Consider the following 19,110-nt stretch of genomic DNA (forward strand, 5'->3'; position numbering starts at 1 on the left):
ATTGCTGCTTTTATCTGTGATATTTTGGGGATTTATGTCCTTTTCAGTGAATTGCTTTTAATTTTAGTGTATGAATTTCCAAGACAATGAGAACCCTTGACACGGATTGCGCATTTTGGCCCAAATATCAACTAAGACCTCATGCATTTTTTCAACTTCCAGGGTGCAGCCAGGCCCCATAGTGTTGGTGTCTTCCCCTGTGGGGTACCCTTATATAGTGCTGGGCAGCCTGCCTGATATAATAATTTTAATCTTACAACAAGGAGTCATACATCCGCCAATAATAAAATTAAAAATCTTATTTAAAAAAGCACAATAACAAAAAGATACATATATAAAATGTAGCGCCGGCGTCCCTGCCCTCTGCTAGGCAGGGACGCTGTTCCCCTCACCTCCCTGCTCCGTGCCCGGCGTCCTCCTCCCGCTCTGCTGGCAGCGCGCGCTCCTTCCCGGCCACTGTGCTTAGGGCGCGCGCGCGCGCTCTCCCTCCCTCTTAAAGGGGCCACGCGCGCCGTCCTAAGGAGTCCCCGGCCAATGGCCGGAGGACTTCACCATATATAAGGCACCTCCTCCAAAATGGAGGTGCCCGAGCAATGTTGTTGCACTGTTCACTACTCTGCTTCAGCCCTCAGGTCCCGTTGCCAGTTACCTGCCAGATACCTGCCAGATTCCTGCCAGCTTGCTGTCTTATTCCTGCCTGATATTCCGCTACCTGCCTGCTAGCCTGAGGTCCGACGGTCTGCCTTACAACTCCTGTCAGTCTGTCTAAGGACCAGCTTGCCCGCTCACCTGGGAGCGCACTTCAGCTACCTGCCTGCTTGCCTGAGGTCCGACGGTCTGCCTTCCAACTCCTGTCAGTCTGTCTATGGACCAACTTGCCCGCTCACCTGGGAGCGCACATCTGCTACCTGTCTGCTAGCCTACCTGGAGGCTCCGCCGTCACGTGCTGTGACCACCTGCCTGTCCAGTGACTCCTGTCCGCTCACCTGGGAGCGCTCATCTGCTGCCTGTCCGTTAGCCTACCTGGAGGCTCTGCCGTCACGTGCTGTGACCACCCGCTTATCCAGAGACTCTCGCCCGCTCATCTGGGAGCGCTCATCTGCCGCCTGTCTGTTGGTCTTCCTGGAGGCTCCGCCGTCACATGCTGTGACCACCCGTTTATCCAGAGACTCTCGCCTGCTCACCTGGGAGCTCAAGTCTACCATCAGCCGCCACAGGTCGTACCAACCCTTTACCCAGAGACTGCCCCGGTCACTTCCCGTGACCATCTGCCCGTTCTTCCAGAGACTGTCCCGGTCACTTGCCGTGACCATCTGCCCGTTCACCCAGAGACTGCCCCAGTCACTTGCCGTGATCTCCTGCCCGTTCACCCAGAGACTGCCCCAGTCACTTGTTGTGATCTCCTGCCCGTTCTTCCAGAGACTGTCCCGGTCACCACCCGCTCCCTTACAAGGACCGCCCCCTTGTATAGTAGCTCAGAGGTTCCGCCTCCCAGACCCGTTACATAAAATCTGGATCAAAAGGTGAGAACTCAAGCTGACAATATAGTGGTTAATGACACAAAGTACGGGTGAGCACATAGGCAACAATTTAACGAATACGTATATCTATGGTATGTAAATGTCAAGTACATGATACCAAATGAGATCAAGCAGTAAAATATAGTGCTAAAACCTAAACACTAGATTACCATTAGCATGGTGACAAAAATTGCTGCTTACCCATTACTTCCTGTGTAGATACCTCGACTATGCAACCCCTGGCTGGGGGAGCCCATTGTCAATCAGAATGACGTCAGAAGTCACACCCCCTCGACATAACCGGGTGGAGCAGAAGCCTCACCTTTGTTGACATGACATCAGCAGAGGCAGCTGAATCCCTGGCAGGAGCGGTATGTGACCGCTCTGTGCCGACGAATGACGGTGCCGGGCACAATAGGCTGGTAGGTAGCATTTTTTGTTTTTCACAAAGTCCCGGATATCCCTTTTAAGGGTTCGCTCACACTGGCGTTGATTCTCTCATGGGAGAGAATCGGGCCAATTGTGCTAATGACACTCAGCTCAAACTCTGTCAGAGCTTGATCCGAGTGTCACTTGGATGTGATCCGATTTTCTTGCATGAGAGAATCGCAGCACAAGTGTGGAGAAGACAGAAAACTTAATTTCTCCATCTTCATTGTCTCTGTGAGCGTACATTGGACTGCACTTGGATGACATATGAGTGCAGTCCGATGTTTCACATGCACCCATAGACTTGTAATATGGAGCAACACGCAGCATGGTGAGATTGTTTTTTTTATGCCGAATCGGCATGAGAGAATAATTGCAGATCTGCACTGACCCATAGTATAACATTGGGCTGAGTGCAATCCAGTAAAACATCAGATAGCACTCAGCCATGTAGTACGCCAGTGTGAGTGAGCCCTAAAAGGTACATGCGCTCACAAGAAATGGTACGAGTATGATTGTAAGCATTACAGTGGGACAGGAATAAGCACTTCTACAGAGCTTGCTGATCCACATCTGATGCTGTGTAAAGAAAGCAGATTGATATCTGATATGAGCATTCACAAGTGACAAGCTTGCAGGGAATATTTAAAGGAGTTTTCTAGTTTTATTTAAATAATGGTTAGTAATTGTGTAACAAAGTTTTAATTCCTTTCCGTTTTCAGGATCTCTGCCAGCTGTAAATGAATAGAACTATTGTTGTTTATATCATGAAGCAGAAAACCTGTCTTGATCTTGTTTTACTGGAAAAGGTGCACAGCTAGTTACTGGGTAATCTAAGGTACCAGTAGTGTGTCTGGGCAATCAAAAGCTAAACAAAACTCCATGAGGTTTTACCATAAAGAAACCCCCGAAGTACTAAGCAAAGTGGGACATGGCTTTGGAAGGGATGGACCTATAACTACTTCAGCTTTGTTTGAATAGATGTGTAGACTTTAAGCAAGAGTGATTCTGCTTTAAGAGGAAAGAGAACAGTATATCTGTGCCTGGTGTCTTACTGAGAGGAGGGTGGGGTTTATAAAGAGGACGTATCTTCCTATCTTATCTCTCTCTTCTTCTGTCTCTCACCAGAAGAACTGGAGATAACATTACCCACTCTCCTGCCCTGTTATAATCACTATCCTACAACGCTTTATTTAACCATTACTTGTATAATGATGAATGCTTTATTATATTTGTTGAATTAGCCATTGTATATCTTGCACCATGTCCAATTTTATCATGGCTATAAAGAGTTAACGTTAGCATTAACCTTTTAAGCCCAAGGGAAGAGCAATCCTTCAGCCATGGTTCCCTGGAGGTTTCCTCCACAGGGGAGATTTCCTGTGCAGTGCTCTGTTGGATGACTCTTTGTGAGTCGGAGGTTTGCCATGTTTAGTCTCCTTAAAGTTTTTGCTGGGGCATCTGCTTTATAAAAGTTCACTAAATTGAAATAGGTGTTTAAACATCAATGCCTCTTCCCTGCGCCAGTCATTGCATTGGTTGCCCATCCAATATAGAGTTCAATTTAAACTTATCAAGCTTACCCACAAAGCACTCCATGCTTCAGTACCCCCTTACATCTCCTCCCTTGTCTCAGTCTACCACTCTACACGTGCCCTCCGTACTGCCAATGACTTAAAACTAAAATCCTCCATAATCCGAACTTCCCACTCCTGTCTCCAAGATTTCTCGCGTGCTGCGCCAATTCTTTGGAATGCACTACCCAGGACAGATTGATTAATTCCCAATACCCACAGTTTCAAGCGGACCCTAAAAACTCATTTCTTTAGACTGGCGTATCACCTCAACACACTATCTGTCCGTCCCAGTTTTGGCCCATATTAAAATCTTCTTCAATTTCAGGTTCATACCATCCATGCACTTAATAGCCTCGGTAAGGACTGTACACATACTGGCTGGCGACCAGTCTATGTATTATTATTTATCCTTTTTAGTATATCAAGGCTGCGTTATACAATATATGTACATTTTACCTTTTGTGTCTCCCCCATTTCCTCATAGACTGTAAGCTTGCGAGCAGGGCCCTCACTCCTTTTGATATGAGATATGCTTATTCTGTATTGTCTGTATAAGTCCCCCCTAAAATTGTAAAGTGCTGCGGAATATGTTGGCGCTATAAAAATAAAAATTATTATTATAAATGATAAAATTTTTATGAAAAGTGTCATATGTGGCTTGGAATTTATAATCGGTCACAGCTTTTCGGTTTAGGAGTCAGTTAGAATTTGCAGACAAGTTAAGGTAGACTAATTTTGACTAACAGAGGACGTAAAACCTCATGGTGGTGAACAGGCACGGCTTTGGTGGCCAGCCTGAAGGATGTCGTAATGGTAAGGTCAATCAGGGGTGGGCACGGTGGTTAAGCACCGGAGTGAGGATAATAGGGTCATTAGTGCCCTGAAAGTTTACTGGCTCTGCTTGAATGGCAAGCCAGTGTGTGCCACCCCTTTATGGCTGTCTGTCCTGGTGCTGTATGTCAGACAGCTGGGGATATCTCAGTACTTACAAACGGAATGTCATACAGATGTAAAAAAAGGAAATATGGACTGCATAAAAATCATAAAATCGCCGAAATATCATCAGCTTTTTCTGGATGAAAATCAGACGGTTTTGCATACATCTGTCTGAACTTGGTCTAAGGCATGTGGACATCATGGAGGTCTATTAGTAACAACACAGAGCTGCTAAGGGAAGGGTACAGCCCATGTATCCCATGTTAGAGCACATAATTACTTATTAATTTGAATAATTGCCATATATTGCTATGTTTCCCATGTAGAAATTACTCATATTGGTGAGTTTTTCATAATGCAGAAATTGTCCCTGTGATCAAACTAATGAATTTACTCCGTGTTTGAAGTTTGTTATTTTCACATAAATGTTTCCTACTAAAGCAATACACAAAGTCTGCAAATGTCCTCCTTGTAACACCATAGGCAACAAAAAATACTAAAACATGAAATAAACATTAAAAGATGTATAAAGTGAACATACGCTAGCACCCAGGGGGGAAGGTGAACACGGTACTAAAAGCTGCAAAGAGACCTGCAGTCCTGTGTGGTGGCCGTAAATGGGAGAAGTAGAGTGAATAAACTGATGGTGCGGTCGTGCTAATAATATTGGGGGTAGTGAAGAAGGTAAGTGGGGAGACGAAGTGCAAAAGAATAAAAGGCAAATAACTATAATGATGATCTGCATGCAAGAGATGTACAATGCATCAATGAAATAAAAATGGTAATACATTGTGAGGCCTAGTCCCAGTAAGTTACTGTAGTGTTGGTGTAGAGAGTACAATTGGGGGAGGAAGGTTGAACTGGATGGACCTAGGTCTTTATTCAACCTACATTACTATGTTATTCTTGGGTACTTCGCTTCCCCACTTACCTTGAAACAAACATTAACAACATAATAATACATTGTTCTCCTGAAAAGTCGAAGAAAACAATATCATTGTGTTATGATCAAAGCGAACCTCATCTAGTAGGGATACATGCCCGAAATCAGTATTTATAAAACCTAAAAAAAAACAACTAATTTTATTAGTAAAAAATGCTGTACTGCAATATTTGAACTGCAGGCAAGTGAATATACAGTATAGTATATTCAACCTCTATTCTGCACAGAAATTCATGTAAAACAAGCGTTCCTTCTGTTATAGATTTCAATAAAAGTCAGACTTGATGCAGCGATGACTTTTTTCCCCATCTGTAAATATGAAATCTGTGTCACAGAAAAAAAGTAACATGTCACTTAGTGACGGGGTAAGCAATATACATGTAGATCCATGGCATTCCAGACAGCAAATCCCCAAGATCGAGCCTCGGCTTTCTACAGCTGATTCTCTGGAAATAAGAGCTGATTTTTCCAACATATGAAACCTAAGTGTGAACATAGCCTAAGTCTTTGCATAAACAATGCAAATTATTTTTATAACTGAGGGTATATTTTGGCTCCATTTGAACCTATAATCAATTAAAGGAACCCTTACTTTCCATAAAATTAGCAGACAATGGTAGCAAATCCAATCTTGTGGAGCCTTTTTATTGACCAGTGGAATAAAGGACGTCGGCGACTCATTAAACCCAGCAGTGGCATGGTATAAAAGACTGGAATAGGATGAAGTAGTAATAAAGTACAAGGAACGTAATCTTTTATATAGTTCATAGGTTTGTTAATAGAAAGAAGTCTTTAGTACTTATGGCACTAATTAGTCACACGGTGACACAGTAATAAGTATGCAGGCTATACGGTAAGCAGACAATGCTCGCTGACATTTCTTTTTATTATCTACACCCAGGTACAATTACATTACTTTCTGGCAAAACCGTCAATTCTCTGACTCTACAGTGAACAACAAATTGGGACCATTATCAGAAGGTTTATATCTAGCTGTGATCCTCATCATCCACGACAGTGAGAAGAGCAGTAGTAGGGTAATCTATAGCTACATACACTAGGACATGTTATATATTTAATGCAAACTGAGGTTAGTAGCAGACTATGGTCGGGTTGGAGTTAGGAGCAAAACAAAAATAATCAGCAGAACAACCTGAATTAACGGGTTACTCTGCCATGTTAGGCTCGGGTCAGGCGACCGCATGCTCTCCATCCGAGGAAATCAGTCCGATTATACTAATCACACTCTGATCAGAATGTGATCAGAGTATGATCCGATTTCTTTGGATTTAGAGAATAAAAAAAAAAACACTTCTCCATTCAGTCTGTCCGTGAAAATCATCTAAGTGTGGTCAGACTTTTTTCACAGATCGATAGACTTGAATGACTGAGTGCGATCCACTTACCGGAGGCAAATTGTGCATAATGCAATTTTTTTTGAGAATGGTCGGAGGAAAAAGTCGGACATGTGCACGGCCTCATTAAATAACTTTGGTCTGAGTGTGATCCAATGTTTTGACGGATTTCACACAGAGCGAAACTACAGTCGTCTTTGCATGAGCCCTTAGAGGAATACATCAAATCCATGCTGCCAGGATCTGAAGTCTCCCCCTAATAGGTTGCCGTATTCCACATGAAATCTGAGGTATATGGCGGTTTATTTTCTTTCTTCAATATCTTTGGTTTCTCATTATATCTTAGACATATGGAGCCTCAATATGGCATTGCATCTGATGCCTTATAGCAATACGCAGACACTGCAGGAAACGCTATACTATTCCTGCTTTTCATAATGACACTTGTACTTTTCACCATTACACTCAGGCATTTGTCCATCAGTTGTGAAATCATTTCCAGGATGATAAACTGATCGCTCCCCGGGTGTCCGGCTGCAGAGATCCCCAGTAATCAAATGTTATGGACCCAGCAGCAAATGAGATGTTCTTTATAACTGATCGCTGCTCTATCCAGAACCGACCCGGCCCCCCACATAATCCAGCATGTACTAATAGGGCATTAATGAGGTGTCTTAATCAGACAATCACAATGTTATTCAGTATTGATACCAGAGAGTGGGACACTTCTAATGTGCAGTACTATGTGGCTTTCTTACTGTACATACATTATTTACTTCAGATACTGTCCTAAGCTGGAGGGGCATTGGGTCAGTGAGTAAGTGATACCTCATCGTGAGTAAACGTTTGTCTTCTAGACTTTGCTAAGAGGCTGTAACACAAGGTCCGATTGTCGCATTCACTTCTCTGTGTAACAAGTACAGAACCAGCTTTATGTTTCTGGACATATGATGAAGGGAAAATTGGATTATAAGGCTCCACAAAATGACAATGTAAGGATCCTGTAGCCAGGAGAATAGTTGTAGGGTATGTGCACTTCACAACCATGAATTACTACCTAGGTGCGTAAAATAAAGAGGAAAATGTATGCACTAGTCTAGCAAGGAATCTTGCTTAAAGGGAACCTGTCATCAGGTTTTTCTATCCCAAACTAATGCCATCTATGTAAAGGTACTGTAAGGGCTCGTGCACACCACTGTAGATATGGTACGATTGCGCTCCATCAAAACACTGGATCGCAGCTGGACCAATGTAATTCACTGAGGCCGTGCACGTCCGATTTTTTTTTTTTTGGACCAAGTGGTCCTAGGAAAAAAAACACAGCATCCACAATTTGCCTCTTACTATTGGATCGAACTCGGCCATTCAAGTCTATGGGTCTGTGAAAAAAAAATCAGACCGCACTCTGACGACATCATATGACTGACAGAATGGAGAAAATGGAGAATTTTATTTCTCTTTATTCTCCACATCTGAGAAAAATGTGTCCCCCTCTGATCAAACTGAGAAATGTATTGTTGAATTGTTGTGCAAATGAGGCACAAATGCAGTGGGCGGGCGCTGCACCTACAGCTCTGCTGCCTTTCTTCCCTATCCGTTCCGCCCACCACATGTCTCCTGTCAGTGATCACTCTCCCTTCAGTGGGAACTAGTGAAAAGCGAGTATGTTCTGTTAACCCTTTCGCCGAGTATGTTCGGACGAGCACTGAGTTTTTACAGAGTGCTCAGTGATATGTTTGAATCACTCCCGTGTGCATGATTTGCGACGGTTTGACAGCTTTAATACATGTGAGGAATGTGTAAGAAGCAGACATTCCTCACATGTAATAAAGCTGTGAAACCGTCGCAAATCATGCACACGGGAGTGATTCAAACATATCACCGAGCACGCTGTAACTACTCGGCGCTCGCCCGAGTATACTCAGCGAAAGGGTTAACAAAACATACTCGCTCATCACTAGTGGCAACCCTCACCCACCAGTGATTTAGTGCAAGCATCATCATTCCCCAGGGAGGTGCCAGTCTGATAAGATCCTCATGAAGAAGACTGTCAGTGTTTGGCGCAATCTGCATCGTTAGCAGATCATGGCAGACACTGACCATTTTCTTCACTTCTGCGGCTCGCTTCTGCACCGGTCATTCTAGTGAAGAAGAAGGCCATGTCTAGTGTGGTCTGCAAACTTTGGGGTCAACTTTATTTAGGGATTTTTTACATGATGCTTGTTTGTTTCAACAGGTTTGGCCAGACTGATCAGCACTGACCGTAGTTCTGCTGCAAAGTCATGCGCCCTTTAATAATCAATTTAACAACACGCTACTGCGGTTTCCAGTTTCATTGTGGCCAAGTTAGTGCCACTCCATCCGGCTTTACCCAAGCGCTTTCAGCCAGCAGCTACCATCTGATACAATGAATCCACTATGCCAATCAAAGGATGGAAACAGAATAACACACACTGTAAGGTGAGTAATATTTCATGTTAGTAGTGAGTAATGTGATATTATCTGACATTCTTACTATGTGTATATTGTTCTTCATGTTTTTAAATGAAAATCTTGGGTGTTTGATTTTATTTTTCTTTTACACATGAGCGCACTTACTACCGCAATCTTCCAGCATCATAACAGAAAGTTGCTGGACATCTACCATCTTAAAATAAATTCCTGGGTTGTGGTTTCCTGCTCAATTGCAACATGACCTACACGTCACTGTCACCCACAAAAGAAGTGAGCTCATCTGAAATATTCTGGACTTTTCTAAACCTTCTCATAATGATACACAAGGAAAACTAAGCACTGATTGAAATTGCAGCACTAAGAGAGAAAAGTCATAAAAGTATTGAAATCACAGAATCAATAGACATGTTAACGATACGCAAATGATAATGCAAAGGTATGATTTTTGTCACTCATGAGCACACTTAATACCTGAATTTTCCAGCATTATTACAGAAAGTTGATGGAGATCTACCTTCTACAAACAAACTCGTGGTCAGTGGTTTCCTGCTCCCTTGCAACATAATCAAAAAGTTGTCACCCACATAAAGGTGAGCTCATCTGAAATATTCTAGACTTTAAAGACAAAAAAAATGGAAAGAAAACTTTAAAAAGATCTTGATTTAATCAATATCTAATATAAGCACCACTCGCAGAAATACACGCACCTTCATGCCTTTGGAATGCTATAAATGACGTTATTAATGGTTGTCTGGAGAATATTCTGCTGTGCTGAATGCACTTGGACATGCAAATCATCAAGATCCGCTGCTGGCAGCTTCCTTTGCAATTGCACTCCCATAGTCCTCCATATAGTATTATGCACACCCCATAGTCCTCCATATAGTATAATGCACTCCTCACAATCCTCCATACAGTATAATGCACACACCATAGTCCTCCATATAGAATAATGCACTTCCCATAGTCCTCCATATAGTATAATGCACACCTCATAGTCCTCCATATAGTATAATGCACTCCCCATAGTCCTCCATATAGTATAATGCACTCCCCATAGTTCTCCATATAGTATAATGCACTCCCCATAGTCCTCCATATAGTATAATGCACCCCCATATAGTATAATGCACCCTCCATACAGTATAATGCACTCCCCGTAGTCCTCCATACAGTATAATGCACACCCCATAGTCCTCCATATAGTATAATGCACTCCCCATAGTCCTCCATATAGTATAATGCACTCCCCATAGTCCTCCATATAGTATAATGCACCCCCATATAGTATAATGCACCCTCCATACAGTATAATGCACTCCCCGTAGTCCTCCATACAGTATAATGCACACCCCATAGTCCTCCATATAGTATAGTGCACTCCCCATAATCCTCCATATAGTATACTGCACTCCCCATAGTCCTCCATATAGTATAATGCACCTCCATATAGTATAATGCACTCCCCGTAGTCCTCCATACAGTATAATGCACACCCCATAGTCCTCCATATAGTATAATAGACACCTCATAGTTCTCCATATAGTATAATGTACCCCCATTGTCCTCCATATAGTATAATGCACCCTCCATACAGTATAATACACACCCCATAGTCCTCCATATAGTATAATGCACTCCCTATAGTCCTACATATAGTATAATGGACACCCCGTAGTCCTCCATACAGTATAATGCACACCCTATAGTCCTCTATACAGTATTATGGCCACCACAATGTACTCATTAATTTAAAAAACATAATAATACAATACTCACCTCTCCTCCTCATTCTCCCGCTTCTCCGGTCTCTGCAGCAAGCTCTCTGAAGTACCACACACCTCATTGCAGCGGGCGCAATGTAGTGACATCTTAGTGCCCGCTGCACTCCCCCTTTAATCATGGCTTTCAACTGTATCCAGGATGTGCATACAGTTGAACTTGTGATGAGGGGCAGGGTTGTAAGGGGGGGAAGATGACACTGGCGCTGGACCCTCCTCTGTTCATGGGCCCCATAGCAACCGCATGGTCTGCTGCCATTTGCAGTACGCCACTTATTGATGATTTAAAATTATGGGTTAAAATGCAGTGCCACTCTGCAAGAGCCACCATGTAATACCATGTCCACCACAGAAGGTGATCACCAAAGCCCCAGCAATATCAGCTGTTTGCTGAATTCTGAAAGGGGTTGTTTTTAATTGCTACGGCTAATTAATGTATGATAGGCCATAAAGCTGAATTACTTTCTTATCCAATGTCTAAAAGAGCTTCATGCTGAAAACAGTGAATGATTTGTTGTAATGATTATAAAATCCTTCTAATTTCATATACTACGCATCCTAACATTGAAATACACCTCAATGCAAAGGTGTAATTAGACAAGCCGACAATCGGAGAATGAGCATTCATAAGAACACCAGCTCTTAATAATCCACCAAATGTAAACATGGCAGCGATCACACGAATGAGCAAAACGCTCATTTGCTGGATTGTTTATGATGATAAAAAAATCATCGTTATCGGCAACACATCACCCTGATTACAACAGGCTAACAGAAGATATGGGACTGAATGGTCATTTTAATGATTGTTCTATTCCCATAAGTAATTCATCAGCCTCCTGTGTAAACAGGCCCCAATCAGAATCAGTCTTTCCAAATAAACTTTAAAGGGGTGGCCCGAAATGCAAATTAAATTTCATCCTAAATTCCTATCTATTTAATGTCATAATCTAAACAATTTTCTAATATACTTTAATTAAAAAATTCCCTATTCTTCCCTCACTACACTAATGTTTTTTATTTTTATTTTTTTTACAACTTCCATTTTGAGAATCTCATTGATACTCAACAAAGTGTCATTAAGGGGCAGAGGCTGCGGTCACAGTTTCGTTTCAGGGCTGGGCCAATCCCTGCTGTGTCACTGTGCGATGTGCACAAAGACAGTGCACTCTCGTCGGCTCAGATCAGAAATAACAAGCTGGCAACAGAGCGCACTGTCAGTGCATGTTGCTAGATAAATACTCGGCATGCAGAGACTAGCATCGCCCCTGCAAATGACTATTTTGGACCACCCCTTTCAACTTAAAGAGGACCTGTGACCAGGTCAAAAGTGACCAATTTTTGTTCTTATTTTATTCCTGCTGATTTTTTTGGTATTGTTTTTAAATCTTCCACACATTTCCAGAGGTATGTTTAATTTTCAAGGTCTTTACAAGCGGGAAGTGCTCATAGGATAATAATGCTGAGCAGTAGTGATGAGCGAGCATGCTCGTTACTCGAGGTTTACGAGCATGCTCGGGTGCTTGCCGAGTATCTTCAGTGTGCTCGGGTGTTATGTTTCAGTCACTCTATGCGCATGATTTGCGACTGTTTGACAGCTTTAATACATGTGAGGAATGCCTGTTGTTTTGGCATTCCTCACATGTATTAAAGCTGCCAAACATTCGCAAATCATGAGCACTGAGTGACTGAAACATAACACCCGAGCACGCTGAAGATACTCGGCGAGCACCCGAGCATGCTCGCTCATCACTACTGAGCAGCCTAGAGAAATGCCCCCAAAGTAAAGCCCACAAATATTAGCACTCAATAAAAAAGACCCATATCTCTGGAACAGTTTGGGAGATAAAAAAAATTGAAAAAAATAAAATCTGGTGTTGGGTCCACCTTAAAGTAAGTCGGTCATAAATACAACCTCCTATAAATGTGTCTGTGGGTTTTCCATAGTGATCATGGAGCTAGATATTTTTCCAGCTTCGGTATGAGTAATTCTACTGAAGAACACAAGTAGGACTGGCCAATAACAGATAATAATAGATTGCACTAATATGCTCATTAAATGGTAATGCAATAAGCTTTAAGATTAGTGCCCCTTTAAGCAAATTTTTAACAAATAAGCAAAAACTCTGCGGCGCAGACCTTGAATTGGGCTATTCTGAGGCACAGTATACAGGATACTCTGTTTTACAAGTCTTGTCTGGGCCTAAGGAAGAAGATTCTGTGGTTCTAGGAACGGCCATTGAGCTAGTTTTTATTGGCCTGCTTGTCAACACTAGTCTAAAGGCCAACACCAACACCGATCCTGTAAAAGAAGACGATCCGGTATTTTGTTCCAGATGTCTCCACTGCTGCACTAATGCACATACAGACAAGGAGTATATTATAATGATGACCATTGTGTCCATACAATAAACCTTTACAAATCCCATACTGAAAGCCCTGCACTGATGTTATCTTCATTCCTCAACTGTACTTAATGCCCAGAGCAAAAGTGCCCATGAATATTTACCAGCCAGCTACAGTGCTTGCCACAGGCCTTCCATAAAATGTCACGTATTGGATAAAAACACTTTTATATCCCATTGTCTACACTTAATAAAATGCTAATTGCATATTATTTTCATAATGATATAACATAAAAAAAATAATTGCACCTTGTACTCTGCCCTACTGCGATCTGTCATGTACGGTGTGAGGCTTGTGCCTGTCACCCCCGTCATGTCACTCATCAATAAGACGTCAACATCTAAGCAGCAATCACAAGTCACATCATGCAGCAGCAAAGGAGAATTGTGTTACATAACATATAGACGGCACAGTATAGACATAACATATAGACGGCACAGTATAGACATAACATATAGACGGCACAGTATAGACATAACATATAGACGGCACAGTATAGACATAACATATAGACGGCATAGCATAGGCATCGCAATAATATAAAACAGCAGAGAAAACTAGGCAAAAATCAGAAGGGATTAATTTAAATTATAAATGCACAGCTGGATGTGGATAGATAATCCTGCCGCCGCTGTCACAGTTTGCCAAGGCATACTCTACCATTATGATCAGAGTTCTCGGTCTGCTTATTTCATCCACATCATCCTGTAGCACAATTTCATGTGACAGATCTTCTTGTCGTCTGGTGCAAATGTGAGGACAGCTCCTCTGTACCACAGAGCGAAAGGCTTGGAGCAGAACAATGCTGGCAGCACAGCCCATCTCTGCATCCTGAAGCCCACAAAATAACTTCTATGTTGATGCTATGTTTGTACAACAGTGGCTCCTTGTCCCTGGAAGCAGCCTACACTGCAGCTGCAGCCAGCAGCCTCTCCAATCAGTCCCTGCTGCCCGGATCATCTGATCACAACTAAAGAGCTTGGATGCAGCTAAAGGAAAAGACTTCATCCACTGTAACTGAACACTTGCACAGGCATTAGGGCATGAGGCAGGCTCCAAATAATTCTGGAATCGAAAGAAGACCAAAAGCTTTCCTGTTTTCCTATTTCCCAAGAAGAGACTTGCATTTTCATGCTTCTATTAAAATCATCTGTTCAAATAATGCATGGACGTACTGGAAAAGTAAAAATCAGGAAAATGTCTTATTTTATTTAAAGCAACTGTGAATAGCAAATGTTAAATTATGCCAAACAGGACTGGTCCTTTCAGCGATCCCCGCACAGACTGATTTTGGGGATTACCCCAAGACACTGTAGGGGTAAGTTCACAGATGGCCATTTTGTTCCAGAAAATTCTGGAACTGTAAAATCTTTTTCTTTTCCATAAATGGGAATGTTAGGAATATGGATATCTGCATACCACATTCAGAAAAGTGAGACTGAAGCAAAAATTTCAAAAAGAAATAAATAGATTTTAATGAAGAACTATACTACATTTATAATTGGAGGTATTTGCTAATATTGTTCTTATTACATCTACTACATATTAGGATGGGATCTTGGAGATGGGAATACCCCTTTAACGCCTCATATGTGTGTATGGGGCTTTAAGTTCAGGTAGAAAGACCAGCGGTCTGTCCAGGCATTAAGGTTCATATACAGACCATGAAATACACTCATGAGAACCCGTCCTAAGTCCTCATTCAGACGTCCGTAAGTCACATATGTGTGTTTTTCATGGATCATGGATAGAACACAAGTCTATGGATCTGTGAAAATCGCAGACAGCACACAGACATGACTGGATCCGAGTGCCGCTCCGTGTACTCATAAGCAACGAGGACAAGTGAAGGAGCTGCCAGCTACACTAGGCTGGTCCGTAAATCAGACCAGAATAGTGCATGCTGCACAATGGCACTGGCACACTGGCTATAATGGGAATCTGCTCAATGTTTCTGTCTAAAAGATCCAAGTAAAAATAAACCTACATTTTTTTTAATGTGCTTTTGGTGTATGGGGTTTTCGTTCTTCTATTTATTCAGCAGTCAAATTTGGAGAATTTTTTTTCAAGCAGAAACGCCACATGAATTGAAATCACGCTTCCTTTTCCAATTGGAAAAAAAACACAAGGCAAAAAAAGCACTATGTGCACTATTGCAGGGGTGTAATTAGAAGGGAAGGCATAGGGAGCACGGGGGGTGCTGTTGAGCCACTTCTGCCAAGATATGACATTAGCATTTTGCCTCAGGCCATAGTCTGAGGTGTCTCCAATAGGGCAAAATTTTGCAACTGCCAAGAGTGGGATTCGGCTGTTCTCCTAAACAGTTGTTAACCAGTCCCAACTACAAATACAACTAATGTTCTGAACATCGGTACTTCTGGGGTTAAGGTGACATGCAGTAGCATGATGAGGTCACCTGATCATGCTGTTGACTCTACTACTACGCCACAGAAGATATAGGGATGCTAAGTGCTCTATGGATCCGAAGAAATAAGGGCGTTTTATTGGGGGTAGTAGTGTAAGGGTATAGTATGGGGGGAGGGGGAGTGTGAAGAGGCGGTTCAGTATACAGATTGGGTAGTGTGGGAAAATAAAGAGGGGTAAGAGCTGGGGGACAATTTGAGGGAGCAGTGTAAAGAAGGGGCCAGTATGCAAAGAGGACTGCTTAGGGTGGGACACTTGAGTTAGGAACAGTGTACTGGTTATACCTAAAGAGAGCGGACAGGGTGGCAGTTATAGCTAATAAGGGTGGACAGTGTGGCAGATATAGCTAACAAAAGCTGCCAGAGTGGTAGTTATAGTTAATAAGGGTGGACAGTGTGAGTGTAACAGCTAATAAGGGTGGACAGCATGGCAGTTAGAGTTAATAAGGGAGGACAACGTGGAAGTTATAGCTAATAAGGGTTGACAGTGTGGCAGTTATAGCTAATAAGGGTCGACAGTGTGGCAGATATAGCTAACAAGATTGGACACTGTGGCAGTTATAGCTAATAACGGGAGATAGCATGTAAGTTATAGCGAATAAGGGCGCACAACGTGGCAGTTATAGCTAATAAGGGTGGACAGTGTGGCAGTTATAGCTAATAAGGGTGGACAGTGTGGCAGTTATAGCTAATAAGGGGGAGAGTGTGGCAGTTATAGCTAATAAGGGCAAACAACGTGGCAGTTATAGCTAGTAAGAGGGAGTGTGTGGCAGTTATAGCTAATAAGAGCAGACAACGTGGCAGTTATAGCTAATAAGGGGGAGAGTGTGGCAGTTATAGCTAATAAGGCTGGACAGTGTGGCAGTTATAGATAATAAGGGCAGACAGTGTGGCAATTATAGCTAATAAGCGTGAACAGTGTGGCAGTTATAGCTAATAAGGGCAGACAGAATATAAGTTATTGCTAATAAGGGCGGACAACGTGGCAGTTATAGCTAATAAGGGGGACAGTGTAGCAGTTATAGTTAATAAGGGCGTAGTGTGACAGTTATAGCTAATAAGGGTGGACAGTGTGGCAGTTATAGCTAATAAGGGCAGACAGTGTGGCAGTTATAGCTAATAAGGGCAGACAGTGTGAAAGTTATAGCTAATAAGGGCTGACAGCATGGCAGTTATAGCTAATAAGCGTGAACAGTGTGGCAGTTATAGCTAATAAGGGTGGACAGTGTGGCAGTTATAGCTAATAAGGCCAGGCAGCATGTAAGTTATAGCTAATAAGGGCGCACAACGTGGCAGTTATAGCTAATAAGGGGGAGAGTGTGGCAGTTATAGCTAATAAGGCTGGACAGTGTGGCAGTTATAGCTAATAAGGGCAGACAGTGTGGCAGTTATACCTAATAAGCGTGAACAGTGTGGCAGTTATAGCTAATAAGGGCAGACAGCATATAAGTTATAGCTAATAAGGGCAGACAACGTGGTAGTTATAGCTAATAAGGGGGACTGTGTAGCAGTTATAGTTTAATAAGGGCGTACAGTGTGACAGTTATGGCTAATAAGGCTGGACAGTGTGGCAGTTATAGCTAATAAGGGCAGACAGTGTGGCAGTTATAGCTAATAAGGGCAGACAGTGTGAAAGTTATAGCTAATAAGGGCTGACAGCGTGGCAGTTATAGCTAATAAGCGTGGACAGTGTGGCACTTATAGCTATATAAGGCTAATAAGGCTGACTCTAGTGATTGGGTGCAGCTCTCATGTGAATTGGAATCATGACGTCAACACTGCAGGCTGTCAACAAAGACTGGAGCAGCAATGGAGAGGCAGCACTTGACCGGCAGAGGGTGATATAGCTGAGACTGTTATTTTATATGTCTTCAAGCCTATCGAATAAACAAAAAAAATCTTGGAAAATCCTGTGCTCATAAGAAGCTTGCAGCCTTGGTTTTACATATACACTACGATATTTAGGTTAAAAGGGTTTTCCGGGCCTAAGCAATTTTCCGGCAAGCACTGCAGCATGCCTAATCATAACACTGTGTAATATACCGTACTCACTTTCAGGATTCGGCTCTACTTGCTGGTTCCAGCGGTCACTACTTGACCACACAAATGCAATTTTCATACTTAAGGTCTTCTGTTGTGGAGGTCCAGTCAGACTGATCTCCAGGCAGCATCCGGCTAGTCCACAGGAAAAGAGATGACCCCCGGGTTAACAGGAGGATGTGAGTGAACTGTATACCATGTGTTATGGTAATTTGTCATATTTGTTTATAGGGGACATTCAGTTGCACTATTTATAGGGGGAATTTAGAGGCACTATTGATAAGGGCCTATATACATAGGGTGTAGCCACTCACTATATGTAAGGAGCCTATGGACAACACATCATTACAAGCATTAAGAACATTAATGGGGTAATCTCATGTTAATAAATTGCTTTAGTTAGGCAGCATGTAAACAATACCTTTACATGGCCAGTCCATTCCATTACTGAGGAATCAGAGTTTGAATTGATATGAAAATGTAGCTGAAGAACTACTTGTAAATATGAAGCCTCTGTCTCTGTCACTCCAGCTCTATTCACTGCCCAGTATTTTCCCCTACTTGACTAATGACTCCTTCACCTGAAGTCAGGAAGGGTCAGAGCTGGGCAGAGAATAGAACTGGAGTGACAGAGGCATCAAATCTACTATAGCCATTTTTAATGAAGGAACGAACTGGCCATGTAAACTTATTGCTCGACTTGTCTTTGAAAAAGCTACATACACATATATATAGTTTGGAGGATGAAATCCTGCTGACAGATTCCCTTTAATGTGTCACAGTAGCAAGAAGCAGCTCAACAGATGGATGAAGCCCCTGAACCAGAACTGTCACTAAAGGAGGAGTGATCGCCTCCTCCAGCAACAAGGAAGTAAAAGAGGCTCTGAAGCAGCAAGCTGCTTGAGACACATGTTAAATGTTCACTACTCGGAACGGCAGTGGTACTGCAGGTGAGTATAGGCTGGTTTTATTTTATAGGGTGGAATGTAATGATTGAGAAAGGGTTGTCTGAGTAGTGGACAACCCCTTTAAGAATAACACTTTAATAGAGAAACAGGGGACGCAAACAGCAGCAAGGAGAAAATAGTGTAGGATTTCAGAGTTGTTGGCGCAATTTTCAGTTTTTGGTGTGCATGGTGCATAAAACAACAATTTTGTGCAAATTGTGACGTGTAAACAGTTTGTGAAGTATTGGTCAATGTTATGTATTCCCATTACATTAAGCACTGTGTATGGGGGTGAGTGT

General features: G+C 42.4%; 1 protein-coding gene across 5 annotated transcripts in view; it reads right to left on the minus strand.

Annotated features, from left to right (window-relative positions):
* Window positions 1-19,110, minus strand: part of DOCK10 (dedicator of cytokinesis 10) — a 401,433-nt gene that overhangs the window by 294,279 nt on the left and 88,044 nt on the right. For 4 of the 5 annotated variants that reach the window (XM_073674690.1, XM_073674693.1, XM_073674689.1 and 1 more), the window contains exon 1: window positions 14,062-14,382. The exons of the other annotated variant lie outside the window; for it this stretch is intronic. In XM_073674690.1, coding sequence (XP_073530791.1) covers window positions 14,062-14,223 — 162 coding nt within the window. In that variant the 5' untranslated portion in view covers window positions 14,224-14,382. Of the gene's footprint in view, window positions 1-14,061; window positions 14,383-19,110 lie in introns of those variants that run through there. 5 annotated transcript variants of the gene reach the window in all.

This window comes from Phyllobates terribilis, unplaced genomic scaffold (genome assembly GCF_046119375.1).
Source record: "Phyllobates terribilis strain yellow unplaced genomic scaffold, ASM4611937v1 Scaffold_3__8_contigs__length_932513732, whole genome shotgun sequence".
NCBI classification, from domain to species: Eukaryota; Metazoa; Chordata; class Amphibia; order Anura; family Dendrobatidae; genus Phyllobates; species Phyllobates terribilis.